The sequence below is a fragment of the Daphnia carinata genome, chromosome 1 (assembly GCF_022539665.2).
Source record: "Daphnia carinata strain CSIRO-1 chromosome 1, CSIRO_AGI_Dcar_HiC_V3, whole genome shotgun sequence".
Taxonomy (NCBI): Eukaryota; Metazoa; Arthropoda; class Branchiopoda; order Diplostraca; family Daphniidae; genus Daphnia; species Daphnia carinata.
In genome coordinates this window covers 5,267,837-5,286,621 of record NC_081331.1, presented here as the reverse complement: position 1 = coordinate 5,286,621, position 18,785 = coordinate 5,267,837, and the positions used below count along the sequence as shown (strand labels likewise).

At 43.3% G+C, this 18,785-nt stretch overlaps 2 protein-coding genes across 4 annotated transcripts in view; one reads left to right on the top strand and one right to left on the bottom strand.

Moving 5' to 3' along the window:
- Nucleotides 1–18,785, bottom strand: part of LOC130692143 (uncharacterized) — a 73,763-nt gene that overhangs the window by 18,393 nt on the left and 36,585 nt on the right. The window lies entirely within an intron of this gene.
- Nucleotides 12–18,262, top strand: LOC130692127 (junctophilin-2-like). Of its 3 annotated transcripts, none has more exons than XM_057515202.2 (11): nucleotides 12–127; nucleotides 4,322–4,590; nucleotides 6,375–6,586; nucleotides 11,176–11,525; nucleotides 11,655–11,825; nucleotides 12,433–12,591; nucleotides 14,270–14,561; nucleotides 15,165–16,324; nucleotides 16,419–16,604; nucleotides 17,732–17,923; nucleotides 18,165–18,262. In XM_057515202.2, the coding sequence occupies exons 2-11, from the start codon at nucleotides 4,346–4,348 to the stop codon at nucleotides 18,249–18,251; spliced, it is 3,054 nt and encodes a 1,017-aa protein (XP_057371185.1). In that variant the 5' UTR covers nucleotides 12–127; nucleotides 4,322–4,345; the 3' UTR covers nucleotides 18,252–18,262. The 3 variants fall into 3 exon arrangements, with proteins under 3 accessions (XP_057371185.1, XP_057371184.1, XP_059351472.1); XM_057515201.2 differs by lacking the exon at nucleotides 12–127 and adding an exon at nucleotides 764–1,790; XM_059495489.1 differs by lacking the exons at nucleotides 12–127; nucleotides 4,322–4,590 and adding an exon at nucleotides 5,566–5,836.

The window sequence follows — 18,785 nt, the reverse complement described above, 5'->3', positions numbered from 1 at the left end:
TCCTTGTGCGTTCCTTCGTATTTTTTTTTCACACGAGAAATTCTCCGACCAAAAGACGAGGTGTACGTTCAGTCGGTCGCCGGCCGCGGCCTTGCCCACAACTACTCTACTCCACATCTTCAACGACGTAATTTTTTTGGGGGGGGATTTTGTTATTCCGTCCGTCAAACAAAAAGTTGGTTCTCTCCCTTTTTTTTTGTTGTTCTTTTTTTTTTTTTTTTGGCTTTTAATTTCTCTGCCTTTTTGCTTTTAACAAAAAAAAAAAAAAAAACGGACAACGTTGGTGCACTGAAAAGTGTGGAATTTCATTTTAGGAATTCTTTTGTGCGATCATCTCTTTTTTAATTTCGTGCGGGCAAGGTCTCGCTAAAGTTTTGGGGACGATTCAGTTTCGTTTAGCCTTGGATCGTAATTGAAAATAGGAAGGGTTGGATTCAACAGCCAATTTGCATTGTGCGACACAAGTGGGCAAACTGCAGTGGATATATGACGTGTGTCCCTATTGTTTTATTTCATTTTTATCCCACATTATTTGTACTCGTTTGGTGCCTCTATTTACTTCAACCTTTGCACGATTCTATTTGATTTGGCTCTTTTTTTTTTTCGAACGGTACCCCCTTTTTGCAAGACGTTTTCAATTGAAAAAAAAAGGAACTTTTGGCGGATCGTTTTACATCGCTGGCCCTGAAAAGTAAAAATAATTCATAGCCATTTTTTGTTTTTAGAAAATGTCCCTACCGGTTAGCGTTTGAAAAGGCGAAAATTCTTTAAGGCAAAAGAATTTGTTGGTGAATGTTTCGCATCGTACGGAAAGTGTGTAGGAAAAAAAAAAAAGTGTGACACGACGTGATCGTAAAAGATCCTGGCCGTTGTTGTTGGCTGGGGTGTTTTGGTTGTGCTGGAACGACTGACGACGACGGATCGTCGCCAGTCGTCTGCACTTGGTGCGTGTGCGGCAGTGCCACTTGAGTCGGCACCGAACTGGACGCGACTTGAGCGTCATCGGTTTTTTCCGCGTCAGCAAGGAGAATCCGAAGAAGGACTAGGAGGAGGAGGAGCAGCGGCAGAAGGTGGGCAGTGGTGGTGTGTGGTGCATCGCCAGTATTACAACGACAACTACAGCGACCACAACTCGGATTGCCGGCGGGGAGTAGTGCGCCAAAAAGGCCCAAAAACTATCTTCCTCTCTCGTTCAACTGCTAACGGCTGGCTGGCTGAGCTGGCCGGCTGGTTTGTTAGCTGGCTGGCTTTAGCTAAGCTAGCTAGTTACTCTCTCTCTCTCTCTCTGCTTTGATTCTTTTCTGCTGTTTCGGCATTTGAAAACGAGACAAAACCGAGAGGAAACAGAGCGGCTCCTTGCCTTCGCTGAGATCCTGCCTTTGCTGCTCTGCTTTCTGCTGGAAATAGAACGGCCGACTGGGGGCCCGCCGGAGTGTAAATTTAACTCTCTTCGTCCAGCCACACGCAGCCCCGACTCTCTCTATCCTCCTTTTTTCGCTACCTACACTCGCCCCACCTACTATTCCGCCCTACTCCTCACCCATCGAAAAACACAGACAGGAGAAGGAAAAGTAGAGAAACAGTGGAAAACGAAAAAAAAAAGCCAGAATTTTGATCAAATTCAAGAAGAAGAAAGGAATAGAAACACAAAAGTAGGAAGCCTCTTCTCTGTGTCCCACTCTTTGCCAACGATCCCCCCCCCCATAGTTTTTGCATCTCTCTCCGTCTCGGAGCGTTCGACGAAGAAAACGAGGGAAAGTGAAGCTCCCCTTGCTCTCATCCACGTTCAGGTAACAAAACACAAAAGAAAAGAAAAAGACATTTGGATTATCTATTTTCTTTTTTTGGGGGGGAGGGGGGGGGGGTTTGTTAATTGACAACTTACTTTGGTCCCAGTTTATCTCTAACTAGGGACTGACCATTGTTCCCAACTTTCACCAAAAACTTTGCTATTTACCACTTATTTAGACCTTCGTTTTTTGCTTTTTACCAGGCGTTACAATAATAAAAGGAAATGAATTAAAACAAGTTTTTTTAGCAGGGACGTAATGCCAACTTGAAATTTCCCCCTTTTTTTTTTCATCTTTTTCTGCGTTGGCTCTCAGTGCAGTTGGAGCAAGGAGCTAAGAGAGTGTAAGTAGAGTGTAGGAGGTCTGTCTCTTTCTCTCAGTATCCCGCGTGTTATTTTTAAAATCTAGCCGGCGCCCGTCCTCGACATGGCTCCTGCGTGCCAGAGACACCAGCAGACTGGAGCCAGAGGAATAAGGTGGCAGTGGTTTTCTCAATTCCTTTTTTTTTTAATTCCCCTTGTCCAATCGGTGTACAATGAAATGACTTCATTGTCTGCTCAATAGCCATTCATTGCCAGGCCTTTTTTTTTTTTATCGAGTTAAGCTTAAAACAAAAATCGTTAAATGGCACATGATTCACGCTCATTTTGGTGATTAGCTAAATTTGAAGAGAGGGATTTTCCTTAAACTAGTTTGCCCACTTGAAATGCCGGTGCGTTTTGTTTAAACTGTGAGAAAATCAGATAACGAAACCAAGTCAAAGTGGATTCAACGTTTTGACCATCTTGACCACGACTGAATTGAAAAGTGTGTGGCTGACATTTCACAAGAAAAAACGTTTGCGTGACACGTGAATTGAACGCCAATAGCGACAAGCAAAAACGCCATGATTCGTAAGCGAACGCTCATAACAATAACAAGTTCAAACTGGTCATCGCCTGACCACTACATTCCCCCCTCTCCAGAATTTCCCATTTTATTACACAATTTTGTTTAATTATAGTACGAGAGCTGAGACGTCACAATCGTTTTTTTCCTTCCAAGTCTCACTAGTGGCACGTTATCAGCGTCGCAAATAAGGCAAACCGAAGCTAATATGAAGTTGAACACTGTCGTTTCTTGACCTAATCCTTCAGCTAGCGAGATGATGCCAAAACCGCGACTAATCTTCTCACGAAAAGAGTGGCATGGTACATATTACTCGTTTTCTTTGCTTCATTTCATTATCGATTCCTTCAGCTCTGTCGATTTCCGCCCGTTTTCACCCCCATAATTGCCGATTGGATTTTGCCCAGTTCCTCACGCAGTTGGGGTTCCTGTCAAACCGTGTTTTCCTTCGAGAACTTCCGGCACTGCTTTATTCAAACAGACTGATGGGACACGTCAGTCTAAAGATTCGCAAGAAAAGGGGAAATGTATTGTTAACAGCTATGATAGTCTACGTTGATGTATATCTCTGTAAGAATGCGTGAATAGAGGCCAAGGTATCCGCTCTATTTGAGATAGATCCTCTTATCATTTGCGACTGCTCGGGTAGTCAGGGGGAACGAAGATGTCACAGACTCTAAAGGATGGCATGAATGAAAGAATTTTCTTCCAATATCCTGTGTGTCCTGCTCGGAGGAGAATGAAGCCACAAGGAGATTAGACGAAAAGACTTGAGGTAACACCATGCATTTCCTGATTTAAAAGAACGCGTCTTCTTTTACATTTGATCGCAACCGAAGATGGCCATTCATTAATTAATGTTCGATTTGTTTTTGAATTGCCATTGTCCTAGAAATGGGCTTACGCAACCAGGCCTAATCGCAAAAATTCCACATTTTCCGAAACGTTTCCCTGCGATTATGTCATCATTGACAACTCCATTATTGCACAAAAACTAACTTACCTCTTTTCCTTCGATTTCAACGCCTTTTTGAGTGATGATGATGAAACAAGATCGTCCAATCGATAATAGCATTTATCCGAATTCTTACTTCTGAGTAACGTTCAAGACGTGTTTAGATGGTACTCACGCAAGCGCACCACAACTCCCGAAATCTCTCCTTGAAAAGGAAAAAAAAAACAAATATCAAACAAGATGGAATGAACATCACACATACAAGTCTTGCAGCCAAAAAAGAAATAAAAAAGATGCGGAATTTGGCAAGCCATCCCGACCTCCTCCTTCTTTTGCGGGAATTTCGGGGGAGGGTGGTGGATCGGGTGTTGCAAAGGAGGAGAAAAGAGAGCAAAAGCCGAGAGCGTCATTCATCATTCGTGTTGTTAACTTTATGACTGGATGGATTCCAGATCCTCCTACTCTCTGTTTCTTTTCTCTACTTATTCTCCTCCCCTCATCTCCGTTTGATTTCTTTCCTTTTTTTTCGAATTACGTATATACGCAATGTCCGTTTTTTTGTTTGGCTTTCCGCATTGGGTTAAGTTTCGACTTGTAATTCACATAAGCTATTTCAACCGTTGAACTGAAATTTACAACAGTTGTCGTACGTTAATGACTGCAATTAATGGATCTTACCTCTCAACAGAGGCAGTAGTGCCAATAGGCCGAAATGCAGTCGAACATGACGACAGGCGCGGCCAGTGGCAGTGGAACCGGTGGCAGCATGAGTAGCAGCCCACAAAAACCTGTACAAGGTGGCCGGTTCGATTTCGATGATGGTGGAATGTACTGCGGCGGTTGGGAGGATGGAAAAGCCCACGGACATGGCGTTTGTACTGGCCTGAAAGGCCAAGGAGAATATTCCGGCTCCTGGAACTATGGTTTCGAAGTTTCGGGTGTCTACACTTGGCCAGGGTAAGACATTTACATTTTTTTCTATCGGTTCTAGAAAGAAAAATGACAGCATATTAGTCTCAAACAAGTTGGCTGAAATTTGTTCTCTTCTGTTTTTCCATACCACTTGTTGCCTTCTCACACATTGTCGACACAGAATTCCGATCCTTTTTACCCACTCGTGACGGAAAACTCTTTGCAATGGATGTCATGGTCTATAATTCTCGAATAATCTTTGTTATTTGCTTCTATCACTCGAAACAGCAATCTCACTTTTTGTTTGCTATTTGATGCTTTGTCTAGGAAATGGGTAGCACAAAACTAACGTAGGGGTAAAAAAACTGTTCACTACTAGATGAATTTTCTATAGCAATGATGATCAATATCATTCCGTGACGCATCATTTGATTGAACTATCACGAAATCCGAACCAGAAAAGACAAAGGGTTCAGGCGAATTCAATAGAAAAATGGAGGGCAAAAATGAATAAAGTAGGAGAAAGGAGTGCTGGATCTGGCGGGACTAAATTTAGATGCTCTCTGCAACCCTAACTTTTGAGTAGACGAAGAAAAGAAGGAGAAGAAAACAACGTTGTCAGTCGAATGGACGAACGCCCACACCTTTAAGAATTGTCTATTTCATTATCGCCAATTGCAATTCACTTGTCTAAAATCAGAAAAACGGAAATCTCATTTTCATAAATTAATTGCCATTGTTCGAGAATTTCGATAAATCAAACTATTTTGTAATTTTTTTTTGTGTTTGGCATGTATGCTGACTTAGGGTGGACAAGCTGGACAATTGCCCCCCCCCCCCCCCCGAACTATTCCGCCATTACTCTTTGTTTCCCCCGGCCCCTTCATTGCCCCCCGAACTATCGCGCCATTTTTCTTTGTTTCCCTGCCTTTTCTTACTCACCCTCAAACCTAATCGACAGACTATTAGGCAGTTACGAGACAATTGTCGAACGAAAAGGACGTTCCTGTGCTGTCAAGACAGAAAGTTGCTTAGATTGTTCTTTTTCATTAAATGTCGTAAAAGTTTATGACAGCCTTCATCATCAATCAAATGTTGTTGTTGCTTTCCCGTTGGGATCAACACGCGTGTGACCCTCAATTTCTTTCGTTGCATGTCACGAGAAAGACACTTGCTACCTACCGTCTGTGGGCATGGCCTTCCCGCCAACGATGACGAGCGTGTCTAGTATGGCCGGAAATGGCGACCCACGCTCGATCCGACATGTTTCAGATAATGATTGGCCATTTTGGTTTGTTTTTCTTGTATTTGTCATCTTCGTTGACGTTTGATTTATCGTCGGTCGTGTCATGTGGTTTAGTTTTATTTATTTTTCTCTGTTCCAATCCAGCACTTCCTGTTGGCTTGTGAACATTGTTTTAGCCTCGCTATTTGTATGTAGAGCGAGCCGCGCTCGATTCAAAAATAGTCTCTAGTTCATTGTACAATTCACCAATTACGAAGAACAACGGGGCCAGCACAGCAGCAGCAGCCACTTGACCCCACTCTTGCGTATTTTCTTTGTTATCTCGAGTGGGATTCCAGCTATTCTGTCCCGACTTGCCTTTAAATTTTACAATATTCATGTTTACTCTAGCCGAAATTACCATGCGTGTTGCCTTTAAGAAAACAGCGATAAAATTGTCTTTTTTGATTCAATCAACTTATTTTGATTGTTAGTTCAATTAGTTTTTGTTGTCAATTTTACTTGAAATCGAATTTTGGCTTGTTAACGTCAATTTTTTTTTTGTCTTGTTCAAATATTTACTTGTTTTGTTTTCTCTGTTTAGAGGGAGCACGTACGAAGGTCACTGGCAGAACGGGAAACGGCACGGACTGGGCGTCGAATCTCGCGGCCGATGGATTTACAGAGGCGAGTGGACGCAAGGATTCAAGGGCCGCTACGGTGTGCGCCAATCGCTGACCTCGACGGCCAAATACGACGGCACGTGGGCCAACGGATTGCAGGACGGTTACGGATCCGAGACTTACGCCGATGGAGGTATGTGACGCTTTTACGTGAATATTCAAAATCGCGAGCGCAGTTCAACTGCTGAAAAAATCCGTTGCCAAGATATCTAGTCTATAATAAGAGACGGCCTTGATTGGACGGCTGGCCAGCTAGTTAGTCTAATGCCACGCGTTGACATGTCTCTACTCCATCGTCCAATAAGGAAATCAAAATTTCGCAATCTGAAAACAAAGGGGAATTTGATAGTAGAGCCTGTTGGTCTGACGTTGTAGTGGTTGTTGGTACAGTATAGTGCGCGTCATCATGGCTGCTCCATTACTACTCGCTTTCTTGCCTGACCCTGGGTATAAATAAATCCCCTCTGCTTAGCTTTTCTCTCGCCATTTACCAAGTTTTCTCCTTTCGCTTGTCTTTTCTCGTTTCATACCAGACATTTTTTGGCCAAGTCGAGTAGTGAGTCGATATAGTCTATGTTGGTGTCGTTTTTTTCATCATCCGTCATGGATTTCACCCCTTTTTTTGTTCTCTATATCTTGGGTACGAACCATTTTCATTAGACGTTGGGCACAAGCTGCTAATAACTTGTAATCGAGATTTTGTGGCTATGGAATTCGTTGAGTTTGACCTTCTTTTTTTCATCGACCGCTCACTGCCTTCACTTTTTTTTTTGCTAGCGTTTTAGCGCTGGATGAAATGCTCGACATTTCCGTGCCAACGAAACAAATTCCCTTTCCCCTTTTCAGATCATCTGTTTTCTCTTTTTTGGGGAGGGGAAGGAATGGAATGATTTTGGTCTATCTCTAAACTAAATGAAAATTTCATGCGTGTCAAAAATTTAAACAAGTTTAAACTTTGAAACAACTGATAAATGCGCCATTTGTTTTCGATGTTGAGCGATCGATTTTTGAGCCGTTCTCATTTCCTGTGCTCTTAATAATTAACTCTCGGAATTTATCGTATAACCTTCACTGAGGGTTGGCATTATCATTTTTCCTGGCCGTCAAACTTGCCTCGGTCTCTATTTGTTTGTCGTACAAACAGGTGGATAGATTGGATTGTTTCTAGCTACTCTGAGTAAGCTATATTATGCGGGGCATTTGTTTTCACAGAATATGTCACCATAAGAAAAGTCGGGATATATCACAGAGGTCGTGTCTCTCTATTAACCTTTCGCTGATTTATCTGATGTAGAAAAGCGAGCAGACACAAAAGGTGGGCAACAAAACATCTTTATCATTCCTTCATCTTGAACAGTAGGGTCGTTCTTTTCAGCTAGATTCGCTCTAGCTGTTGTGATTGAGGGCACAACATGTGTGTAGTATCTACGCACGATAGCAATGCGGCTCACTTGGGGCTATAGAACGAAAGAAAAGAAAACTAAACAAAAAGATATAAATGCGTAATGAAAACGTCTCTATATACCATTGGGGCTATACAAGCGAATCAAGAGCGTATAGATAGAGAAAACATGTTGATGCTATGTCATGTAAGAGATAGGACGGGTCCTGTATATACAGCTATTGGCTACTGGTTACAAGCCTCTTTTCTCCCCCCCCCTTTGCCTCTCTACGTTTTCTCTTTTTAACCACTAGCCGAAAGTATACACAGATGCATCAAAAGAGAAAGAGGGGGGGGGGGGCGGTTTATAAGGGAGACTGAATCGTATGTCAACAGTCAACACACAGAGGAACGCGGTCTGTCGGCAGCATCTGGCCAGAACGATGCGGTTCCTATCATCAATTCAATTACGCAATGCACCAGAGCCAGTATCAATACGAGTACGTTACTCAGTGGTGGGGATCTCTCTATCACGATCTCCTCCCCCCTTCTTCTTTTTTTTGTGTGTGTATACAATACTTGACAGTTGATGTGCGGTCACGTTACATCGCGGAATTCGGCGCAACGATCGCTGTTGGATGAGCACCGGAAGTCAAATGTATAGCTACTAAATGAGCAAAGTCGTTAAAAGAAATTTCAGTCTGATGTTTAGGTAAAATTTTTGGAAAGAGTGGGGAAGAGAGTTTGCTAATAGGAAAGGAAAATGTGGGTATCCGCTTATTTTTTTGTAATAGATCCGGAAGTAAACAGGAACAGAGAAGTTCAAAAGGAATCGTTGATGTCTATGAAATGCGAAAGTCTGTTCTGCGTTTTCCTTGCTATCTTATTACGCTATTTTTATCTGATTGCCTTTTGTCGAGTACTTTTTTTTATTTCTCTCGTCTTAACTTATCTTCCGCACTGCGGATGCGGTTCAGTTCGTTTTCAGCAACTTCCTGATGGAACTGTCAAGTTTTTTTTTCCCATTAAAAAGAAACAGCACAAAAAAAAAAAGAGGCTAAAAGCCAAAATAGTTTTTGTTGTTGTTGTGATCGGAGGCAACACACTCTTCTTTTCTCAATGGACGATCAAGCAGTCAACCGATCCGTTTGACTTTTTGGCTCCGGATTCCTCCTCACTCATGCTTCCATCAGTTCCTTTGTTCACATAGGACTCCGTCGGCTAAGAGTGGGGAAGGAAAAAAAAAATGCGAGTTAGGAATATACACAAAAAAGAAAATGGAATAAACAAAGAAAAAGAAATCAACGAAACTGGAGCAGTTGGTAACAAGCGGGCGGTATATGGTGATAACATTCGAATTGAGAAGCCCCTCCCTTTCATCCCCCGCCTTATTTAACTTGCAACAACCATGGGTTATAGTATATAGGAATTGTTACGAGGGTGTATGCGTTGGCCAAAAGGGAGGTACTTTTTGAAGGATCGAGGCTTGGCCTCAGCTGGACCCTTTTTTTTTGTTGCTACTTTAGCTCCCATTAAAGAACAGAGAACCAAAGCTAAAACTCTTGTCTGTTGATGTTGTCTTCCTCTCTCATTTCGGCTTTTTTTTTTGTTATTCGGCCTGCCTCGATGTGAACGACTGTCTCGACAACTTTTGACGTCACTAAATCGATAGTACCGTATAGACACTTGAGACCCTAAGAGCTTGCCTGGCTAACGAAATCCGTCATCTTTCTTTTTCTTTTTTTTTTCTCGTCAACAATGACACTCACACTAATCAGCTTCATAACGGGCGTAATTGGATTTGCATTTTGCGTGCACACCTTTCGCACTGAGCCAGAGTTCAATATTTTTCTTTTTCACTTGATTTTGTTTGCGTTTGATTAAACAAAATGAAGTGGAAGATGAACAGACGTCAAGTGTTGCGGAATGAATAGGGGCGGATCACTTGTTTTTAAGATTCGTTTTTTTTTTTTTTTCTGAATGCGTGAAATTGACGTTGCGTGATAAATAATGAGGCACATTTTATTGTCGCCTTTTGAATCAATTTTTAAAGCGTGGGACTTGTCTCGAGCGATTGTAATTGGATTGACAAAAGGATAATTTTTATTTCGCCCTTCGCTATGCTGCGTACAGATCAAGGGGGGAAAAAAATATTGCGTTTAGAACTCCAAGCTCCCTATTACAGAGTAGTTTCTTGATTACGGCCGACACGAACTTAATTGATTCTGTCTGCATCTAACTTTTAGGCTGCTAATCTAGCCACAAAAAAAACGAACTAGAAGCCCAAAGGCGCACTTTATGTGTTTTTGTTATTCATACAGTCGCTTATTTCGATGTGCAACGAAAGAGGTCTGATGTAAAAGAGGCTTTCAATCGAACGAGCGTGAAAGCAAAACACCAGGTGTCGTGATCCATCACCGATTTTTATCGTCGGACGCCACGCGAATCACTATTCATTTTTGCCGATCGAACGGAAGTTGGATACGAAGCCGATCGTGTCCAAAAAAAAAGAGGGGAAAAGAAAAAAACAAATGACGAATGTCAAAGATAAAAGTGACAAGATGTCGAGTTTGTCGCCAAGGCCATTAAATGATGTAGACGTTCGACAGGAAGGGCCGATTACTGGATCTTTTTTTTTTTATTCCTCTCTCTTTCACGCCTTTTGTCTTTGGTGCGTTTCAAAGTTACACATCGATCGTTCCACGAAAATAAAAGAAACGAATTCCTGCATTGAATTTTTCGGTTGAGGCACGACGATGATAAAGTTGCAATGCCACGTGTTCTCTTTTCATTTCCCTCCCCATTCTGTCTTATTGATTGATGAATGTCACACGAATGCAGCCGAAATGAAAGAACTAGCTGAAACGACCGGGAGCTGTTTGATGCCCATCAAAACCTATTAAAGAGAAAGCGTTGCAGTCGATCAATGACGTTAAAAACCCTTAATAGAGAGACAGAAAAATACAAACTTACATTGAGTAATGAACATAACAAAAATTAAATCAATACAAGAAGCTAAAGTGGGAAGGGTAAGAAAAAAAAAATGAAGTATAAAATTCCCAACCGGAAATGAATGAACGAAGGGCCAAGTGGGCTGCTGGCCAAGATCTCAGACAACCAATGGTTGAAGAGTTATAAGCCGAAAAACATGGTATAGTGTAAGATAGATCCCGTAGACATAGCCGTGCATAGCCGTTAGAGCACTTTCCCCACGTCTTATCGATCGCCGTTATTTTTTATGCTTTGAATGACTAAGTGTTATGATTTCTCGGTCGGACGCATTACGAAGTTGCATGTAAATATTTAATCGTTTAAAAAAAAAAAATGCACCTGATACGCAGGTACGTACCAAGGTCAATGGCTACGTGGATTACGTCACGGCTACGGAGTGCGGACGAGCGCCGCATTTGGAATGGCGTCGCGATTCCGACCAAAGAGCGTGCGATCTTCGATGACGTCTCTGCGGAGCGGCGACGTCTCATCTGGCCACCATCACGGGCATCATCACAGCGGCGCCGCTTCGTCATCTGGAGGTGCCGCTGGAGCCGGTGCCGATCCGGCAGCCGACCGCGACAAGCGACTCGACGATGGACGGGGGGGTTTCGTTTTAAAAGCGAGAAGCGACGAACCCCCCACCAGACGGCGTTCTTTCTCCGAACGGTCGTCCACCATCAAAAAGACTTTGTTCCAGGTGAGTAATGTGCAATAGTTGGCTTGTTCCACCGAAAAAAAGACGTGTACACAAATGAGTCACACGTTAGCCAATAACAGAATGATGAACAGCTCCCCTCCTGTTTCTTTTTTGCCATGTGTGACTCAGGGTCTGCGCTTGAAAAAGCAACACAGCACCGGCGAGTTGGAGAAGAGGGGGACGTCGGCGTCGATCCGCTCGACGGGCAGCTCGGCTTCTTGGATGTCGACCGAGTCGTCGCAGTCGGGACTGACGGCCGGCTCTCACCACACAGACTCCAACGCCTCTTTCATTGCCGAGGTACACGAAAATGAACGAATTTCTTTTTTCCCCCACCGTTCAAAGTCTATTGAAATTGATCAATGATTTCAATTTGAATCACCAGTAATAACACTAGACTGACCATCGATTTATTTCCTGAGAAATGCCGTAAACTCTGCGCTGGCCAACTCATCAGCAATTCAAATACGATGCGCGCATTTCTAAATGGTTCCACTAGTAAAAAATCCAACGATGTGTGTGTGTGTGTGTGTGTGAATCGTTGATTTCGTTAAACTTTGAAAAGGGTTAAGAAAAAACTTTCTTTTTTAATACTTTCTCTGTGAGTTGAATTGGAAATGATATGCAAATTCTTTTGTGTGGGAAGGAATTATTGGTGGCAATGGGGGAACGTTTTTTTTTTCCTATTCCAAAGAATCACAACACGATGATTGACAGATATGAAGAGAACGTTAAAAAAAAACAAAAACAAGACAACACGAATCTTCTTGTTGACAATCGACTTATCTCGCAAACATTCTCTCGATTTTTATTTTTTTTTAACTTCCATGTTGTTCGTTGATTGGCGCCGTCCTTTTCTTTTCTGGTTGGCGTGCGTACGGCGGACCTCGACGACGGCGGTTCACAGGACGAGCCGCTGGATGCCAACGTGACGGAGACGTACATGGGCGAGTGGAAGAATGACAAAAGAGCCGGATTTGGCATCAGCGAACGATCCGACGGACTCAAGTACGAGGGAGAGTGGTTCAACAACAAGAAATACGGCTATGGCGTCACCACGCTCAAGGTATGCATTCCGCTCCTTAATCGAACGCAATGTTAATGCTCTGTCATAACATTGTTTCATAAAACATTTTATCATAAACAAACCATGTTTTGAGTGAATGTTTGAACGAAGGGGAAACATTATGTGCAGCCTTAGCTACATCATTCTCTAAATATTCAAGTTGACTCTTTTTCAAGTCCGCTTGCACCTCCCTCGTGATTTCCCTTATTTAAGTAGCTAGCAGGAGCTTAGCTTCTCTAATTCTCAATTCGACACGCCTTTTTTGTTTTTTTTTCCCGGCAAGTCGATTGCTTTTAAACTTTACATCGTGCACTCTGGTAGAAGTCGAGCCCCTTTTCCCCAACTTCCACCGAACAGCTTCCTCCGTGAATTAAAGATAAGATCACATTAAAGTTATTATCCCCACGTACGGCGCAAAATTGACTTTTATTTTCTAGAGTTATTGATTTTTTTTTTTTTTTGTTTCATAGTCTTTAGTTTCGTTTTCATCGCTTTTATCTCGTAATACTTTATGCAAATTTTATTCTACTTTCACTTGAGGTATTAGCGTTAACGTTAAGGCGTATGACATTTCGAATTTGGGCAAGTTTAGTAAACACTTGTGCCCTTTCTCAGCAGCTCAAGTAAATCAGACTATGCGAAATCGTTCGTATTAAATTATATCCCTTTTGGCAGTGTAAAATTTAGAAAAAAAAAATTATCTTTTTCTTATTGTGATGCAAAGCATCATATTCCGGTTTCACACGGAATATTTGACAAATGAATGGTAGAAAAAATCGGGTTTTTTTTTTTGCGTGGGAATCAATGTGGGAAATTGTGGGTTTTCCGGTGAGATCACTCATTCACCAAAATAACTACACGTCAGTTTCTCTTGTGGCGCGGAATACTAGAAAAAAAAAGAAAATGAGTCCATAATAGGAAGACGAATACCAATTTCTCTTTAAAAAAAAAAAAAAAAAAAACGTGGAAGCTGCGTGTGTGTGTGTTTTTTTTTATGTTTTTTTTTCATTTTAGGCACATGGTATGTGTCTTGATCACGTTGAAATGGCTCTATAGGCTGGGAAATCCCGTGGTAAGTAGTGCACGAAACGAACTGGCAGGATGCGGAAAGCCAGTACGGAATTTTAGCTTGGGATAAATCTTGATTGATCGCTAGGCAATTCTCGTGAGGTGAACCGACGTGTAATAAGATCCCCCCCCGTAACAGACAAATGGTCCGTGTCGACATTCAACGTGAAACTAATGCCACAAGAGACAAGAAGTAAAAGCAAGGGAGAGTTTTGTGTTGTTGCGTGACTACAATCTATTGTCCCCCTTTTTTATTCTTGTTACCATTGGGTCTCTTATTTTTTTTTTTTTTTTCCTAAGGTCATTCTAGAGTTAGAGATAATAAAAGAAGGGGCTTTGACCACGCCCAAGTCATTGGGATTGATTACTCGAAAAGGGAGGAAGGAAGAGAGACTTCGTATAACATGGTGTAGGTGGATGAGTGTAGGCAAAACGAAACTCGTAACGGATATTGTCAATTTCAGCCATAAAGTCTATGATTGTAAGACGAGTTTTACTACCGCAATAATAGGAATGCATTTGCATGGAAATCAGGGGGTTAAGCGTTGAACCCATCGACGTCAAAGGGCTATTCATTTTGAACACTGATTACGTGATTTGCTTTTAACAGGACGGTACGAAAGAGGAAGGCAAATACAAGAATAACGTGCTCATCACATCGCAGAAGAAGAAACACCTGTTCCTGATCCGGTCGGCCAAGTTTCGGGAGCGGATCGAGGCGGCCGTCAGTGCGGCCCAGAGAGCCTCCAAGATCGCCCTCCAGAAAGCCGACATCGCCATCTCGCGGACGTCGACAGCGCGCGGTAAAGCCGAGCTGGCCGATGTGGCGGCCGTCCACGCTCGCGAAGACGCCGATTTCGCCGTCATCATTGCCAAACAACTGGCGCCCGACTTCCAACCAAGTAAACCTCTTTTCATATTCATCATTCCGGAAAAACAAAAATCCATCGCTTTTTTTTTTTTCGCAAAATGATCGCTGCATTTTATTTGTACGAATGCGTAGCTCTTGAACTTTGATCATTTCTCGAATCGAAAGGCCCGAGTTTGTAACAAGTGAATCTTTGACATTCTTGTTGGCTGAGAACCTTGGAAATAAGCAACCGCTAGAACGGCAATATTGATCGGCGAAATGCTTTACCTGGCGTAATATTTTATTCCACCCACGTTTGAATGCGTAAAGAACCTGACTTTCCAATTCAACGATGTCGATGGGTGGGGGCGCATCGTACTCTGCTCGCATTATCGATCATAGCCAGTACTCTATTGCTCATTCAGCGAATTAAAGAGCAACGATGATTCGGCTGGTTTGGCAACAAACGAATTTCGAGTACACGTATGCAAATCAATTCAGTAACAAATATTTCATCGAATTCAATAAATCATTTTCTTATTCGCCCTGCCTGATATTGATTCATTTTCTAATCATTCGTTTTGCATTTCCTTTTTTTTTTTTTTTTGCATAAAAATTTGAATTTAATCGATTATTATTTGATTTTCGTACTTAGGTGCAGAGACGATGAGGCCACCGTTGGCAGTTCTGGCGCGTTTGATACCGCACCAATTATCCACATCGGCTGCTGCTGGGCCGGCCGGACCATCATCTACGCAAGCGAAAACAGGCCCTAATTATTTAACGCCAAATAATATCCAGCACGGTGACGGTTATGGATACATGGGCGATGGTGCAGTTCAACAGCAGCAATCCAACGCTGTCCAGCAACCTGCAGCCACCTCCAGAACTGAAGATTACGGAGGAGGAGGAGGAGGTTTGATGCCCCCGATGGGCCTGACGAGTGGAGGAAGCGGAGGAGGAATGAACGAACTGACCCGCCGTCCCAGCGTGGCCATCGGTGGCGTTCGCAGTCCGAGCAATTTTCAAAACAAGATGGAATTGGATCACAGTTTGGTAGCCATGAATAGCTATTCGTCACCGAACAACAGCCGTCCTCCAGCTGGCGTCATCCCCAGTGGATTCGGCGGCCCTAGCAATTACAGCAATAACATCAACAATAACAACATCAATAGCAGTCACAGTCTTCTGGCCAGGAAGAACAGCCAGGATCAGTTTGGTCTTCGACCCACTATGCCATCGCAACAACAGCAGCCGCAGTATGGCAGTTCCAGTTACAATCAGGCCAGCAACTATGACGGTGGTGGGCCGTACTCGAGCAGCGGTGACGAAATGAGAGGGGAAATGGGTTTAGCTGGACACGGGCAGCTTGAGCGCGGGCGCTCTTCACTGCGACGAGGACCAGCCCTGTCCGGCAGCAGTTTCGTCGTCGGCGGCGGCTACGTCGAGTCCAACAATCCCTCGTACAACTTCCAGCAGGCGATGAACGACCATTTCGATCACTACAAACGGCCGCCCAGTCGCGACCGCAGTCGCGATCCGTCCATGGACCGTTTCAGCCGATCGTCCAGGCAAAGTTCGATCGCTTTGACGCGTCAAGAGTCCTCCCTCATGGGCAGCAGCCGAGGTCCCAGTCCGGCTCCGACGCCCAGTCAGATGGTCTTCCGATCGAACTCTAGACAACGGCCGCCTCTCCTCAGCAGTAGCCCGACACCTTCGACGCTCAGCAGTCGCTTCCATCAAGACAGCACCGATGGTAACACTAATCAGCCCAGTAGCGGAAGCCTCCAGCGTCGAATGGCCACGCCCATGAGAGTACGACATCTTTTTCATGCTTCTTTTTTCATTTTAATAAATAATCACATTCATATTTTATGCATATTGCTGCGTCTCTTTGAAATCGCAAAAGGAAACGTCCATAAGTCCAGGCAATGGAAGTGTACCTGGATTTGGAGGAGGCAACGGCCAACCTGGAAACATTATCGAGGAGATGCTGCTCCGTCAGCGGCTCGGCCAGGAAATTCCCCACGACGGTATGAACACGCCAAAACGGACCGAGTCGCTCTACATCTCGCCCGCCCGCAAAAAAGAAAAGGTAAATCATTTTGAATTGACGTCAAATTGTTTACAGTTTGAAACATTTCAAGGCCCATTCAGCAAGCAATGGAGCCTGTAGCTCAAATGCAAGTTCTAAAGGCTTTTAATGTGATTCAGCTTTTGTTGAGCTTACAAGTAGAACACATTGCCAAGAGCCAAGAATGCGCCCGTGTGTTTTGTTTTGCTTTACGGTCCGTCAAGGGTCGCGAATCTCGGCCGAGACGTTTTCATTCTAGTGTCTCTTCCTTTCTCTCTTGTGTCGAGTGGATATTTTTAGAATGAAACGCTCCCTCCATCCTGGATCGTGCCGTACCGGAGAATGATAGCGAAAACTCGGCTAATGGGCTAATATGGGTGGTTCCTCCCTCCTTCTGTCTTTAAAGGGGTTCCTCCAGTGCGAGGCTTCGTGCCAATCTGGCGCCGATGGAAATAGCTTTCTAGCCGGTGCAGCTCATTTTTGGTAGAGAAAGGGGATGCGAAGACAAGAGGGAAAAGAGTCAAGAATGGAAAGGGCGGAGAGAAATGAATAGAAAATGGGGGAGCGATCAGAAGCAACTGTGTCCGATAGGAGGTTCTAGTCCGAATCGCGACGCTCTCTCGCTCGTTCTACAATTTTTTAGAGGTAAAAACAGCGAAAACGAAGAGGCGTAGCCGAAGAATTGGCCACCTCGTGTGTGTGCATGCCGTGTGTACAGCGTCTGTGCGAGTGCTCGAGCAACACGTGTGTCTTGTTCCATCCAATCCTAACAGCTGTTCTCGTTCCAAATAAAACACTTTCGAGTTGGCCCCCTATTTTTTAAACGTGCAAACATCAAACGAATTTAAGCTACTTGATACCAAGCGCATTAACTGAAGCAGTAGTAGTGTTAGATATAATGATGAACTGGTCGTGGGGTGAGGAAGAAGATGAAGAGCCTTCTGTGGATTACATGGAATATTTGGCCAGGAGGGCTTCGTGCAGCGTTCTGCCCGATCCCCCCAAAGCTATGGTATATTATGGCCGTTGTTTGTCTTTATATTTTCACGGTGACAAACAACACACGATAACTCTTTCTTCTGTTTTTACCAGCGATATAAAATATGATGTTTTAAGGATAAATTCATTCGGTTTTTTTTGGGGTACAGGTGGCTCCGGCTCCGGTGCCGAAACGGAAGAAAAGTCTTCCTGGTGCAGCCGACGCGCCGGCGGCGATCCTGAGTCGAGAGGAGGCTTCGGTTCTCAGCTCGCAGAGACGAGAGGAAGTCCGACGCCAAAATGAGGAAGCCGAACGCTACAGAGCGAATCCTTTGCTCTATTTCTGTAGCCCGCAAGTCAAGGTCAGAACAATATGTGTCTTAACTTACCCTGCCATTTTCGTCCAGTCCGACTTTTCCTAGTCAAATAATAGATCAGTTCCGCCCTCTTTCCAATTATTTTTTTTTGTCCCATCCACATGGTAATTAGTGCATACCGGTCCTGTAGAACCGTGAATCAAAATGTTTTGACAAACGTCAATGAAGAAAAGGAAAATATCTAGAAATCAATTGTGATTTTATCTTATTTTATTTATATTTACAGGCCTGGTTTGCTCGCCAACAGTTGACGATTTTCATCTTGATCATCAATCTTTCACTAGCATACCTCTTCTTCAAGCTACTTACATAGCAACAATGAAATGATAGGTGACATGTTTTTTTTAATTAATTGGAATAGCCGCTGCTCAAACCAATCCAAGTTTGATATGGCAAGTAAAATTTTTTTCAAGACAAGAGAAACCTACAAGTGATTCTTGAAAACATTTGAGTGAACTTGATTGCCTTGACTAGTTTTGATGCTGTACTCCAATTTTCAATTCCCTACTCCTTCCTCTCCGTATCTTTCAGCCCTTTGATCACTGACATGTCCATAAGCTGTAAAAAAGTTGAAACTGTGGGAGTTTCTTATCTGAAAAGCTTCTCCACATACCAAGAGAACTTTTTGCGCGCACTGGAATCGAATAAAGAAAAAATTGTATGATTACTCAGCAGGACAACGATTAGTCATTGGTCTTTTTCGAGTGGAGCATTCAAGCAAAGGTTTGTAATTATTGGATTTTCATTGAAGGAAAGAGCCAAGGACGACGTTTTTTTTTTTTTTTTAACTAGCACTTCCCACAAGCAGTTTAACTGATGCAAATGAAACGACAACACAAAAATTGTG

What these genes read in the sequence shown, in the direction of transcription:
- LOC130692127 (XM_057515202.2), top strand. Translation starts at nt 4,346, where the DNA reads ATGCAGTCGAACATGACGACAGGCGCGGCCAGTGGCAGTGGAACCGGT. An exon ending in ATGGCGTCACCACGCTCAAG is followed by an intron (nt 12,592 to 14,269) that starts GTATGCATTCCG and finishes TGCTTTTAACAG; the next exon opens with GACGGTACGAAAGAGGAAGG. An exon ending in GAATGGCCACGCCCATGAGA is followed by an intron (nt 16,325 to 16,418) that starts GTACGACATCTT and finishes AAATCGCAAAAG; the next exon opens with GAAACGTCCATAAGTCCAGG.